The 15,625-nt window shown below is 40.9% G+C and overlaps 1 protein-coding gene across 1 annotated transcript; it reads right to left on the bottom strand.

The window, feature by feature from the left end:
• Nucleotides 1–406: 406 nt before the first annotated feature.
• On the bottom strand, nucleotides 407–14,314 carry TAF5L (TATA-box binding protein associated factor 5 like). Its single transcript, XM_054396101.1, has 4 exons — nucleotides 14,158–14,314; nucleotides 9,379–9,483; nucleotides 6,289–7,013; nucleotides 407–1,290 (listed from the first exon to the last, which is right to left on the bottom strand). The coding sequence occupies exons 1-4, from the start codon at nucleotides 14,297–14,299 to the stop codon at nucleotides 493–495; spliced, it is 1,770 nt and encodes a 589-aa protein (XP_054252076.1). The 5' UTR covers nucleotides 14,300–14,314; the 3' UTR covers nucleotides 407–492.
• Between the last annotated feature and the right edge of the window lie 1,311 nt (nucleotides 14,315–15,625).

The raw sequence follows: 15,625 nt of genomic DNA, 5'->3' as shown, positions 1-15,625 counted from the left end.
AAAGGAGGCTGGAGCAAGGAGGGGGCAGCCTCTCCTCCTTGGTGGCAAGCAACAGGACTAGAGGAAATGGTTTCAAGCTGTGCCAGGAGAGGCTCATGCTGGATGCTAGGAAATACTTCTTCAGAGAGAAGATTATCAGACACTGGAATGGTCTGCCCAGGGCAGTGGTGGAGTCACCATCTCTGGAGGCGTTTAAGCAGCCTGTGAAACTGGCGCTTAGGGACATGGTTTAGTGTTGACTTCTGTGCTGGGTTGAAGGTTGGACTGGATGATCTTTGAGGTCTCTTCCAACCTGATGTTTTCTGTGATTCTGATTCTGTGAACAGCAAGGACCTTTTTGTGGGCAAGACATTTTAAAGCATTTGCATCACTGAACAAACATGCTTTTCAAGGGGGCAGAGGAAGAGAAGTGTTTCACAGTCAGTAATCTCAGCTTCCAATGGACTCTAGCATTCAATACACCTACCCATTTCCCTAAGAAAAAAAAAAAAATCAATGTTCCTGATTTTCTTGTGCAATTCCAGTCACTAGAAGAAGATTACAGGCCATAAACTGTACGCTCAGTACATTATTCATTTGTCCAGTATATACACCAACCAGTTCACTGGAAGACCCATCTGCAGGGGCGTTGCAGTAAGTGTTCCGAATGTCCCAGACACGGACTGAATTGTCCATTGAAGCTGAAGCAATTAAACTGCTGTCAGGGCTAAAAGTAAGGCTGGTTATGTTGTCCGTGTGACCCCTCAGTTCTTTGTAAAGCGTTCCTGATGCTAAGTCCCACAGCTTTAGCCGCTGGTCTTCACCTGCTGATGCCAGGTACTTACCATTGGGAGAAAATGCAAGCGCTAACACGGGACCACGGTGCCCGGTGAAAAGCCGTACAGAGTTGCCTTGTTGAGTGCTCCACAAGCGCACAGTTTTGTCCGTGGAGCCTGTCGCTAAGTAGTTGGAATTGGGGTGGAACTTGACACAGTCTACATCTGCCAAATGGCCTGCATATATCCGCAGTGGGTACGTCCGATCGAATGACCAGAGCCTTGCAGTGCGATCATGGGAACCACTGGCAAAGTACAGACTGCAGGGGCTAATGTCCAAATCCCAGACAGGATAGGCATGTCCTTGGTACAACACAGTGTTTGTAAAACTTCCGAGGTCCCAGTATCTGATGGACATGTCCTCAGAACAAGATAAGAGTCCTGAACTGTCTGAAAGGAACCTTGTGCTGTACACAGGTCCACAGTGTCCTCTCAGGATCTTCATTTCTGTGCCTGCACTGTCATCCTCTTCTTCCTGGTTGGGAAGAAGAAACAAGAAAGGAAAGCATATTTATCTGTTCAACAGATACAGGAACCTCCATGAGGAAAACCGGTAGGTGTTAACACAGAAGATATTTTAAACGTGGCACATTTTGTGCAACACTGAATCAGAAGCATTGCTAGAGCATTTTCTGCATCTAAGATAATACTGAAAGAGATGGTGAGTTAAAACCTTTATATAAAAAGTCTTATCTTAATTCTGGGGAGCCTCGTCCTCCAGAAAGCACCTTGACCTTGGACAATATGCAAATAAGGAAAAAGTATTTTATGACATTTTCCTACTTGCTAAAAACATACTTATTCCTTGTTTCACTTTCCACTAAACTTTTGGCTAAGATGTTGAAGCAGATCTTGGCACCTGCTCTTTTGGTGTGATCATTATTGGAAACGAATCTCATAGTAGAGAAAAAGAAACACAGATGTCTTAAAAAAGCAGGAGATGGAAAGACAAACCATATTTGACAAGCTGTCTGATGGACATTCTTTCTTAGCCCCACATATGAACATAAACCCAGTAAGGCCATAATATCTGTTTCTTCATGCAAGCACCATCATAATGCTTTCACACCCTCACCCTTCAAGAACCTTTAAGAACAGCAAATGTATGCAGCGTATTTAGGTCTAAGGTTCTGTTTTGGGGTAGAAGATGAGTAATCACAGAGGATGGCACCAGAAACATTTTTATTCTTCAAATCTTCAAATTAACAACGAGAGTCAATGAGTAAAAGCTTTCACATTTAAAGACTGTTCAGTGAGGTATGCTAAAGGATTCTCCCAATGAAAGGTAAGACTCTGAAAGCATACTCAAATAGCACCACTCAAAGGCTACAGACTGTGAAAGTTTCAACAAATTTCAACTCAAGACAGTGTTCCTGCCTGACAAGTTGGGCTCTCTCTCATGGTCTGCAAGAGAACCATGGCATGGGGTGCACCTGTGTAGTAGCTCAAGGCTACTCTTCCTCAGGACTGTCAGGTAAACACTTTTCCTCAGTACTGAATCAGTTAACGCTCGTCCATGGACAATCTCTGCACATCAAGTTCAACACAACGTCAGCTTGTTTGTAAGCCACCCCTTTAACTTTTATCATTGCAAACTGACCTGCTTCCTGCAGAAAGAGCACTTCCTGCCACAGAAGGAAACCCTGTTCCCTAGGGGTGCCAGACTGCTGATGCCCCAAGCATCATCACCAATGTCTCCCATCCCTCTGACCTCAAGACCCAGTTTTGCTTCAGGCTTAGCAGTAGTTCTGAAAGCTCTTCATCTCTGGTGATTTCAAATCTCACAGCAGAGACAAGCAAATTCTGACTTACCTCACTGCCTTTCGCCATCTCCACTGTGTTTTTAGCACTGGGCAGCAAGCTGTGTTTAGAAATGCCAATTCTCTTGAGAGTAGTCAGTGCCCATGGGAGTTTTATGATGTGGCTGAGCACCAACTTCATCTCTACTAAGGAGCTGAGGCAAAGAGAAACTGCAGGCTCTAGCATGCAAATCCCCATTCTTACTCAAATTGCCTTTTCTACTTCAGATAGCACATTGCTTGCTGGAATCCACAGAATCCCTAGACTATGTTACCACATTGAAGGAGAGATGCTGATACCTGCAGCATTTTCTACTATTTAATTATGACCATAAGTTTCCTGACAAATTACCAGTGGAAGCCCATTCAAGTTACCCATAGTTTCTGTAAATTCTGCACGTCCAGGTACTTCATTTTATGCTTTCAGATTCATCTGGGGCTATTTGGACTGTGTGCAAGCACAGACTCTTTCTTTCACAAGCACCTAACTCTTCTTTTCTCGTATTACAGTAGCAGCTTATTTGAAAATGCCTTCTGCAGCACCCAAAATCACACTCCTATATGGTCACAGGCAGCAAATCCTACCTTTGACTTCTGTTTGATACCCACTTAGCGTAACAATTGCACCCTGCTGTTACAGTCCACCAAAAATGGCATACCTATAATGTTTCTGAGTCTCTAAGTTTTTCCATTTCCTCTCCATCGCGTCAGTCTGCTGACCAGATTAACAAAGCAGCTAGTAGTGCAGCCACTACATTACTGCCTTACAAAACCAAGATTAATCTCTTGGTCAGATCAAACATACTCTTCCATGCATCCCACAGCTACTACCATGTAGGTGAGCATTAGCAGCAGCTATAGAAAGGTTGCAACCTGTGTTATAAATCAGCAGGGAGGCAGGAAAACCCTCTTTGTAGTATTTTTTCAGGATTCAAATTTCATACACTGTATATGTTGAGAACTAGGCCAGATATCCATTAGATCCTTCCGAAGTGGAAGTGTTTTTGTGTTGAGGACTTAGTGGGCAAAACATCCTTTTTCTGTGTTTTTCTTCTCACTAAAAATACCTAATGGCAGGGTTTTGTTTATTTTGGAAGAGTGCAGACAGCTTTCTGAATGCAGAGATCTTTGGTTAGGAATTGCTTTGTTAGCTTGAGAACTAGAGGCAGGCATCCAGGTGAGACAGCACAGCAGGCAAAGGCACTGCTTCCCAGGTTAACCCTTTTGGCAGAGTGAGCAGGTGAGTGAGTCAAACTAGGTCAAGATGGAGCTATGAACTTGTTTTCATTATAAGCTGCTGGAGTTCATAGGATGTTTATCTGTGTATTGTCTGACATGGAAAACAAATGCAAATAACCTGCAACACAGGAGAATTTCTCTAGTAAATCAGCAAGTCAACTCCTTTGGCTCTAGACTATAGAAAGGTATTACCAGCTTATCAGCAGTGTTGTATTAGCTTTTTCTGGCACATAGGCCACATACTTGCATATTGTATGTATATTACAAAAACAGCCATGGAAGCTTGAGTACAAATGGCACTTGTTGGCTATTTGGTATTTTGTGTATCCTGCAGTGTTTGTGCACAGGTCTATAACAAAAAACTGGTCAAACGCCAGCACAGATCAAAGTCATCATTGCCCTGAATAACTTCCACCACTGATAAAACAAGTAGTGACCTGATCAGGAGTTCGAAGTTAAGGGAGAATATCAGCCTGAACACACTGCTGGTTACATGTCTCAAGTGCAAATGAAAGCCTGCTATGACTACAAAGGAAAAAAATTCCAGTATCTGGAAGCAAACCTTAAGTGAAAATACACAGGGGGTGCATGTGTGTATGTGTGTATATATATATATATATATATGAGGTTGAGACATGGCACTAAGCTCTAAACCATCTCCTAGGTGCAGTTTTAGTGAATTTTGCTCAGTGTGATGCTCTGGTGCACTTCATTAGTGCTGTCTTGCTTCTTGGCAATAGGAGAGGCTTACTATTGTATTTTCTTTTATAGTAGCATCTCACAAATGCCACTTTCTAGTCTCTCTTACTTAAGGTCCAGTGTAAAAATGCAGCTTTGCAAATCGATGTATTTATCTCTTTGCAATTTTGGCTTGTCCATCACTGGCACTACATAAACAAACAGTAGAAACCAATACTCACTGTTCCAAGCCACAAGAGTGGCAGCCTTTCAATTCAGTGATAAATAAGAGTTGACCACAGTCAGCTCTGCTCCTAAGACTCTGCTTTTAAGTGGTAGTAGTCCATCAAGTGGTAATGAGCAGGGATGATGCTGACATCTTGGTGGATGATAGATGGGAGGGAGCAATAGGAAATGCCCTGCAAAGAGCCATGGAATCTGCTCCCTCCCCTTTCTCTGCTAGGAGATCACTTCTGTAGGCAGGCAAGAGATCTTCCCTTTTGACATTTCAAGACCACTACAGGACATGAAAGATGACAACGCCTAGGAACACCTGTTACTAATTAAAAAAAAATAAAAACAAACCCAAACAGACAAAGGATGGGTATGTGTGTGAGATATCTTTTTTTTTTTTTCAGGTTATCATTGTTGCTTTTTGAGGCTTACTTATTCCCTTGAAGCTTATGCTGGGTAGGAGATCAAGATAGTTTTTGTGAGCTAGGTAATTGCTGCTTACAAGGTTAAATGAATCAGCAGTAAATTTTTTGGGGTTCAGATGGCTGCATGCAAAAATCCATTACTAATTTAAGTAATAGTTGAGAGGTTGGGCAGTCTGTTCATAGAGATATCACTTGGAAGGTGTCCTGTGTAACACTTTTAGCGTGTGTTTGTATGTAGGTTATTGATTAAAATAGGCTTATATAACTGAATTCCTTGTTGGAGAAAATGCATACAGCAAGCTCTCTGCACTCTTCCAAAATAAACAAAACCCTGCCACTAGGTATTTTTAGTGAGAAAAAAAACACAGAAAAAAGGGGGTTTTGCCTGCTAAGCAGTCAATACAAAAACAAATGAGGCACTATTTTTTTTCTCTCCCCCTTCAGGAGAAGCGTGATTAAACAAAGAGTCATTACAAATTTTGAAGATATAAGATGCTACATGGGCAGCTGTGGCAGAAGGCAGGAAAAATGTGACTAGAAGGCAAAAAAGCCCAGAAAGTAAACTAGAAGATGCTATCTAGCCTAGCATGTGAAGGCACACACATCTTGTCTCCAGTGCTCCAGAATGGGAAGCCTCTGAACTTTCTACACTGCATTACTTAACAGAGACATTTTGCATAATTTTTCCATGCTAACTCTTTACCTTTGGTTGGTCCTGAAATACAGTTTTGCACTTAGGCATCCCTCCTCCTTCCTGAGGCCTCAGACCAGCCTCTTTTGGTTCTTTCCTTTGTCTCTAGTCACCTGTTCTTACTGGGCTGCCCGTGTACTGTCATCTGTTCAAGGGCAGTTGGAAGAGGCAACTCAGCACCTAGGACTAACAAACTATGTCCCATGCACAAACTCATTGCACCTTAGTGCAGCACTTACACACTGCATGAAAGAACAAGGACGAGAGTATGGTATAAAATTTGTACATCAAAGCAGACAAGTTGTGGAACAGCCTGTCTCCTAAGACACTACTAGATACTCCACAATGCATGCCTAAAATAGGTCAGCAGAAAGGGTAGGAGCGAGGGGAAAAAGGGGTATCCAGACCTCCTCATCCAGGATGTCACAAGCCAAACGGATGCGGGACACATCAACAAGGTGGGGCTCAGATTTCAACTTCCTGGAACGCAGGCTCCACAGCTTCACACACGAATTATCAAACCCAGCAGCAAGCAGCTTGCTATTTGGTGAAATCTCTGCAGTGTTCAGCAATTGCTCCGTGTTATAGAAGGCATAGAAACAGATGGTTGTTAAGGAAGGGGGCCCATCCTTGACACGTTTAACGCTGTCCTGCAGTAAATCCAGTGCCGCCTCATTCTGCAGAATGGAAGCTGGCACATCACTGGGTTCCAGGCCATTGCTCTCATTGCGTGAGGAGCTCCCACCAGCATAGAGCTGGTAGTCAGTCCTCTTCGCAGGCTGCACATCCAGGTGAATGTGCAAGGTCAAAACTTTGCACAGGGCATTGTTGTTGTCACTTTGGAGGTAGCGAAGAAGGTAGTTGTAGCTGTCCTCTTGAAGGCGGATGACATACTTGTTGTCCAGAAAAGCCCGAAGCTTCAAGTTGGACAGGATATCTTGAATAGTCATGGTAGTCTGCAACTGCTCAATGATATCCTTCTGGCTGGCATTCTGCAAGAACATGCCATGGAAGCGGCTGTAAAAACTGTCCACTGTGCTTTTTAGGCCATTCTGGACCATGTTCAGATGGAGGTAGACGAAGAGGGGATACAGAAGAGGCATCACTTCATGGCTGTGCTGAGAATCTGAATCTATATAAAAAACAGCAACAAACTTTGAATGAGTTCTCAATTCAATTTCTACTGAGAATAAAGCAGATCAAGGAAAGTTACTGCAAAAAGTCTTGACAGTGGCATCAGAGACCATGCAAGAGGAGACTTCTGTTCGCACATCTAAGTGAACCTCTTCTGTCACCTAGAGGGTATACACAAGGGTATACCTATTACAGATATCAATAGAGATTTAAGTCAGTGAGGTACCTTGCCAGAACAAAATCCAGGGATTTCAAAATCCTTTTTAGGTGTAGGCCAGCAATTAAAATATTGCCTCATAAAACATGATGGTGGAATTTTCCCCACTTACTTAAGAAGAAAATCTGTGCTTTTTTTTTTTTTTTTTAAGAAATGGCCTTTAAAATTTACTCAATACATTTAAAATGTGTAAGTCAAAATGATGTACCTAGCTTGTGTTTGCCTAAGGTTTGGTGGCTTTTTTTTTCCCCTCTCAGCTTCAAAATAACTTGCTTGGGATGGAACTCATTTGTCTCCAGGGGAAAGGAAGCTAGTTTCCAAAACCTCCTGCAATATGCAGTGCTCTTGTTTTATTTCTGTGCCTGCTCATGTGGCCTTTTACTCTCCTCTCTCTTGCTCTCTCTGCCAAAGCAAATCCCATCTGTAATTCCTAGTACACAGTGTAACAAACTCCTGATTAGGCTGTGCTGTACCTTGCTGACTGATCTATGCCACAGCTCCACCCTCCACCAGGTTCTCAGGACTGTTTCCCTCCTACATTCAGCTGCTGTAAGGAGCTTGAAGTAGCGGAGCCCTGCTATAGAACACCATGGCAACACACAAGGCCACAATGATGAGTTATCAGAGAACCAAACGGTCCAAATTACTGGAACAAAACAGGCACTGCTGATCCTCTAACAGCATTGCTTTTCTTTTCAACTTATTCCTCCTTCTCCCATTTCTGTATGAAAAACTACAGAGCGTGTGTGCAGTGTATACACACATTTGCCTACTTAGGCATCACTCTCCCACTGAAACTGGGCCAAAGCCAGTGAAAATAGGGGTCTGTATACAGTAAAAGCTCGAAGCAGCCAGCAGGTGCTCTAGTCCAGAAATGCAACAAGGGGAAGGACCTAACTCTGCAGTGGAGAGAAAAAGGGAAGAGGTGGGAAGTCGACAGAAGCAGGAAAAACAAAATGCTCCCTAGGAACCCATGAAAAGAGGTTATGGGAGACAAGTCTGCCTAGCCTGGAGAAGACTAAGCAGGTATCCAGCTGCTGCCTTCAGTGCCCAGTGGGACATTATCGAGGAAAAGGAGCCAGTCTCTTCTCAGAGGTGTTCAGTGAAAGGACAGGACACAAGCTGCTTAAGGGACATGCTCACTGAACTGTTCAGCCCTACAGCTGGGGCCCAGAGGTACAGAGCAGTGTCCACACTTTGATTTTCAAAACCTGGCTGGATGAGGCCTGGAGCAACCTGATCATACTCTGATCTTGCCCTGCTTTGAGCAGCTGGTTGAGCTCGAGACTTCTAGAGTAATTCCTTAAGTATTCAGTGGTCCTAGGCCCCTGCCTACTTCTCAGTCCCTCTGACGGCAGGCATCACAGAAATGAGAAATGTCCTCCTGTGCTTTGTGGCTGGCTGGCAAGTTATCCCCTTGCAAAACCATCAACTTTTATGTGTAAGAAATCAAAACTGTGCAAGAGGGACAGTTTTTCTTCTGTGCAAGAAAAAGATGAAAACAGTCAATCTGAAGAACAAAACCAAGCTCATCATTTCCCCAAGCAATATTTAAGGCACTGAACAGAGCAATCATACTTCTCAAGAATCTATCAAAGCATAAGGATTTACCTCCAATAAAAAGTGCTGAACTACTGTAGATGGTAAGGCTAAGACTTTACTGTTTTCTGCCTTTGCCTGCCTCCTTCCCTTTCCTGTCAACAGCTACAAGGAATATTAGTGTTATGCATACTGGGATCAAATCCCTTCACTGGGCAAATGTAGATGTGCCCAAAGCGGGAAGGAGTGGCAATCTCACTTTCCTTGGTACCGTTCTCTAAAAATCCTACTGGCTTCTTTCTTCCCACATTTGGGGCTCATACGAAATAAGGACATTACCAGGAATACCTTTTAAAAAATATTTTAAAATTATGACAAAAAGGACACCCTAATTGTCTTCTGTATCACACTACAAAATGAGAATTTTTAAACTTTGTCACATACCTTCAGTCTTGAAGCTAGTACAGATAAATTTAAGGTAGCAAATTCTCCCTTAAAGACAAACCAACCATGAATAAAACAAAAAAAAAAAATAGACCAGGAGACAGCAGAGAACTACATTCATTTCAGCTACTTTCCTCTTCCTTCCTTGCTGTCTGGTATTTACCTGTGAGAAAATTGCGTAATCGTCCAAATTGTACTTCATATTGCTGTGGCTCTGCCAGGCAGGGAGCTGCAGACACAACGTTGGCACAACCAGATTCAGATTGGACTGTGAAATTAAGTAAGCAAAAATTAAACAGGAATTTGAGAAGTTTGTATATATGTTTGGAAACAAAGTTTCTTGTAAAACCTAAGGTAATGTAGCCACCAAAATGACCTGTCTTTCAAACTGTCCAGGAATGACAGTCTGAAGCATCTAAACGTGACATTAACAACCCAGAACGATCATGAATGAGTAAATATACTAAACGCTTAAAAAAGAATAAACCTTAAAATATCAGCAACCTGCTGTTCCCCAGAATACATTTTTAAGTTTTCATATACAAACTTAAACTCTGAAGAAATTCAGAGCAACATCATACATCCCTTATCAGTTTCACAAGATACTCAATGGTTTTACTACTTTTCACTATGAAAACATGAGGAAAGCAATCTACAACTTTGTCTAAAACAAAGCTTTTTTTCAGTGGGACCTACCAAACACGGACAGAAGGCCTGTAGGGACACTACCTCTGAGTTTCAAATTCCCTGTCCCAGTCATTATAATTTACAACAAGCAAACAATAATCATTGTAATTTACCAGTCTCCTGGATGTGATGGTGAAAACACATTGAACCTGTAAGCAAACACTTAGTAGTTCTTAAATGTGTCCTCCTCTCTAAGTATTTTAGGTTAAAGGGCAGATGCTATCTGACCACAAACCCAGTTGCTATGGTCTCCCAAGATGGTGTTAAACTGATTTTCAGAACACATATCAACTCTGGTGAAGTGGTTCTGAACTGTTTAGAAAGGATTCTCTTCTGGCACCAAACCTTTGCTCTTCTAACCGCTCAGAATCCAAGAGAAGACTTTGCACAAGTTTACAGGCACCCACCAACACACCCTAAGCATATACAAATACTGGTGATTAGAAACAGAAATTATGAAATTGTAAGTCACATGTTTATTCATCTACTCTGCTAAGAAAAGCAAAGAAGGGCAAGCAGTTTCACTGTTTTCCTTTACTTTTTTCAATTCATAACTATATTCCCCTCCACAAAAATTATTATTATTACTTTCACTTTCAACTACTAACTTCTTTCCGACTTCCCTGCTCCCCTTGCTTTTCATCCTTTCTCTTCACCTTTCCACTACTGATTGATTTATTTTTGGCTCACACACAGAGGCACAACTGACAGCTTCGGAAATCTATAAACATCACCAAATGTTCACATGCTAAAAAGATAGGCCGGCCTCCAGCTCATCTCAAGGCGTCTAATTAGGAACAGATCAGCACACGGTATACTGGTAGCCTGTTGCTATTTTGCCCTTTCAAGACACAGCCTATTTTCCAGGAGCTCATGGAGATATAGGAGGTATGTTTAGCAACTCTCCAGGGCAAGCAGGACTCAGCATTGGAAACAAAGCAGAGCTATGCTCATCATCTCTTCACAGGAAAAAAAAAAAAAACTAAAACAGTTTCTAGAGCAAATACCCTATCTCTTTCCCCATCTCTCTCAAATCAGTTTAGAAATAAACAAATATAACTTGCTGAAAGATTACAGTTGAAAGACACACTGCACTTTCTACAGCTTGGCTGCTTCAGAAACTCAAAGCTGGTAAGAACTCCAGGCTCACTTACTGATATTGCTTACAGCTTCAGCAAAAAACCTCTGCTATTCAGACTCAAGATTTATTATAACCAATATTCAGCATGAGAAACTAAACTGCATACATTCACATGCAGTAACTAAAAAATGCTTAGAGACAGTTTTCAACGCCATCCATGCTAATTATTGTAAAAGCAAAGAGAAACAGCAATATCAGGGCCTGTCTTTTATACTGTATCACAGGGTTACAGACAAGGGTCAACTCTTCACAGCATTCTGGTGGCCTCACTTCAGCAGGAATGAGAACAATTTGTTACCTTGCTCATACCGTGCAAGCTCAACCTACCATCTTTGGCTTTTAAGGTGCCTCCTCCATGCCACCTATTCAACTTTCTCCACATAAGCAACTTAACTCCAAAAAGAGGAACATCATCTTTGGAAGCAATGTCTGACTGGACAATCATTATGCCCTACTGTTTCAGTAATGATGCTAGGGCTTGTTCCCATCAAGAAAACAATAAATGAACCCTACATACCAGACAGTTATAACAAGTTGTCTCAGTCCAAAAGTTAGGAAGCAGACATGGTTCTTCTTGAACATTCCCATGGGTGAAACTGAGACACAAATGAGTTCAAATTCTAATTCTTTTCCTTCCAAGACTTTGTATCAACCAGAACTACAAAAAGGATCAAGAGCTCAATTGATTCCAAAATAAGAGTAAATTTTCAGACCTATTTTTCTCGTGATAGAAATAAACCACTGGCTCAATCCTTCTAACATATCAATAAATCTACTATAGGCTCTGAAAATCTGTTGGAAACATCCGCTGGAAACGCCTGCTCCTTGACTTCCAGTAATTGCAGCCAGCTATGCAACTTGATATTAAAATCAAAGGAACTCGCTCCTAACTTGGGGATATGGACAGTACCCTCCTGGTCTTGCATGCTGGCTATGAGCAGCATTACTTACAGCTAACTGTAAACAGTGTTTAACAGCTGCCGATTCCTCTTACATAAATGTGATGACATAGTTTTATATTCTTTCAGATAGTCCGTGTCAATAGCACTATGGGCAATATTAGAGGTACCTGTTCTTTAGTCACTCATTCTGTCATTATTCTTCTAGTTTTCTACACAAATATAGGATAGTCTTGAGGAAGATTTGTGCTGCATTTTACTGCAGATGTGATTGGATGCGGTGCTAGATTGTCTCATCTGGGCTCCCTTTCCCATGGAAGGCTGGACCAGTGATCTTTTGAGGTCCCTTCCGACCTTGGCTGCTCTGTGATTCTGTGAAAACAGCTGTACAGATATGGCAAGTCTATGAAGCAATGGAAAAGGGCTGAATTGAAGAGACTCTGAAAGAAGATTAAAAGAAATGCTGAGGTAAAACTGAGAAACAAAACTATTTAAAACCAAAAGCAGAGGACACTTTTCACTGTAGAAGAAGAAATCATAGAATTGAAGACAGAAGTAAGCAACTCTCCCACTTATACAGGCTAGCTAACTTTGAAATCAAATGAAAGAGCTGAACAGACAAAGAATGGTGAGTTTTACTAAGTAACAAGTGAAAACATCTTCAGGGAAAAAAATATCTGATCACCTTCCCCAAAATAAAGCAACACAGGCTTTAGAATAGGGTCAGTTATAATTCAGTTGGCAAAACTAAGATGACTGCTGCAGCACTTTCAACCTCTCATCAGAACAAGTACAAGTCAGGGTTTTCTTTTCCAACATTCATTCATGGAACTGCAGCATACTCACTGACAACTTACTATGAGCATGTTTGACAAGAAATAGTAAGCAGCTGAATACTTGAGAGTAGACCATTTTCAGTTCTAATGAAAACTGATGACTAAGTTCTGAATCACCAGCCACAAAGTCCTTGCACTGACAAAAGGATACAGACGCATAAGAAGAAATTTAGCTACAATATTTGGTGAAAGATTAGTGAAAAGACAAAACTCAATCACACACTCATTCATGCTGTTTACTGAAACTTTTTTTTTCTGCATAACGCCATATGAGAATGAAAGGTTTTGTAACCCAATTAATTTCTCCTAGTTCAGATGCTCATGTCTTCCTGGTATGGTTGGTCCCAAGTTCTGATCTCATTTCAGTACTGACTTTTCTAACCACCTCTCACATAAAAATCAAGAACAGTTCAGCATATTATTTTGGTTTCATTCTGAAAGCTCTTCTGAAAACAGCAAGGAAACAAAAAGTACTAAGAAGATGTAAGTAACTTCTAATAACAAAAGTATTACCCAAATGCCTTCAGGTCCCTGAAAGAGTCAGCCTGGATATTTAACCACAAGTCACTCATCTTTGCATTTTAACTACGACAAAATAATCTAGAAGTGGAAAGAGCTACCTGGGCATCCAATCTTATCTGGCTACAAGCACAGAGCTACACAACTACAAATGTTTTGTCAAATCAAGTTGTATCACAAGTAACCAACGTGTTCAGCAGTCTTACTCTGAGATACTGTCACAATATAAGCAGCTTTCTTAACAGAAAATATTTTCTCCTTGCACTTTCAGCCCAGTATTTTCTCTTACTTTTACAAGTAAATTTAGTCTTTATAACCTCCATATGGTTTGCATCCTTTCAATATCCATATGCACTCAAGCAATAACATAGTTTGTTACAACAAAGGTAATAATTACAATGAAGACTGTCACAGACCCAGTTTCCTCTCTCAAGTGACAGAGTAGATCTTTCAGAACTAGAGAGCTGACTAGGCCAGAGCAAGGAACAGCCTGTATCACCCCCATTTCACATGCTATAGCTCTCCTAGAGTAGAAAGGAACCATAGATTTTCCTGTTTCTCACCTCTGTCCCAAAGCATCATAGTCAACAGACTATGTCTTTGAAATACAGCATATGCATTTTCCACTACCCTGACCTTGTATTTCAGCCTGTTTCACTGTGAATCTCACCTCATTGCACATTCATCACCATTTCTATTCTTCACAAGTTCTTAAGTCATGCCAACTTCACACTGGAAAATTGCTTTATTTCAGAAGAAGAGCTGTCCATATGTGGCTGACAAATTCAAGTAGTTACCAATATATATACATTTGTCACAACTCTGCCAAGAAATATGCAAGGAAAATACAGTAGGGATACCTGTGAGATTAGCTGCCATCTCTTCAGCAGTCTGACACAGCCTCAGCCCTTGTTTTAGGGGACCTTCCGAGTCCACATACTGACGGCGCTTGAGGTAGCAGGACACTGCCATCTGAATCTGTTCTGTGCGTACACGTTTCATGACCTCAAAAAAAAAAAAAAAAAACAACACCAAAAAAAGGATGATGAAGCTCTTGCTGTGTAGGTGTTCCTTGAGATCAACATACAACATAGCTATATTAAAACTGATAGAAAACAAAGGGCTCAGTATTGTCACTGCTGATGTCAAACAACTTTGTTACTTGAATTACAAAACAAAATCTTTACACATTTGCCTCTTAGTATTCCAGACACTTTGAATCAGACCCATGAAGATATTTAGATATTTTTCTGCCTAATTCTACTTATTTCAGCAAGAAATCAAAAATACTTTCGAAAATTCTGGATTAAATCTACAGTGATGAAGTGAAGGAATTGTTTTTCTTAAAAGTAACTGTCAAAAAGGGAATATTTATCCACCTTACTTTTTTGCAGTAGTAGTTTGGGAATTTGGTCATTTTCTGACTCCACTGCTTGATAAACCAACGAAATAATTCCAGAATAGTCAAGAGCATGAGAAATAAAGTACACAAAGATGGAAATTTCATAATAATAATGACTTAATCTTCACACCTATTTGGTGAACTCAAGAAACAAGAGTTATATCCAGACTTCTGGCACTTCAGTCAGGTAAGTCCCCAGAAAAAAAACAAAAACCAACCAAACAAAAAACTTAAAACCCAAACAAACAAACAAACCCCCCCAAAAAAAACCCCACACAAAACAAAGAAAATTTCAAGCTTCCTTTTTATAAATTTTGAAAGCCATCTTCACTAACGCCACTTAGTAGTATTCAAAAATCAAAGGGAGTACAATAATAGCTTTTAGCTTCTGGCTTGTAATCAAAGAACCTTGGTTAGATGAATGCAGGAATAGTCCCTGATTGCCACCAATCCTGTGTAAAATCAATGGCTATTGCAAAGAAGTTCAGATAACCTAAAAGATTTTAAATAAAGCAGAACTAAGTAATAATTTTATTCTACCAGGATAGGTAGAGCCTACCTCAAGATAGCCCTACACCTTACAGCCCACCACCAGTTCCCTGCATGCATTTTACAAGTGCATGTGGTTTCTGCTTTGAGCAGCTAAATATGATTAAACAACTTCACAGAGAGACAAAGATGCCCTCCTCCTCAAAAGACCCGTATTTCTCACAAAACAACTACTTTAAAAATATGATTATAAATGAGCCTTTTCTAATAGCCACGCACACTTCAGTGCTTATCCCTGTTGTTAGAACAATAAGCCCTCTATGAAGTTCCAAGTGGAGCAGGATGCAAGGCTTCAGCAAGCTACTTTAACAGATATGTGGAATTGCGCTTGTGCTTTGGCAAAACTCTTACAAGTATTTCCTTTTCTTCTCACAGAT

The sequence above is a fragment of the Indicator indicator genome, chromosome 2, assembly GCF_027791375.1.
Source record: "Indicator indicator isolate 239-I01 chromosome 2, UM_Iind_1.1, whole genome shotgun sequence".
NCBI classification, from domain to species: Eukaryota; Metazoa; Chordata; class Aves; order Piciformes; family Indicatoridae; genus Indicator; species Indicator indicator.
Note: the sequence above shows the minus strand (reverse complement) of the source record. Positions and strands in the feature narration are given on the sequence as shown.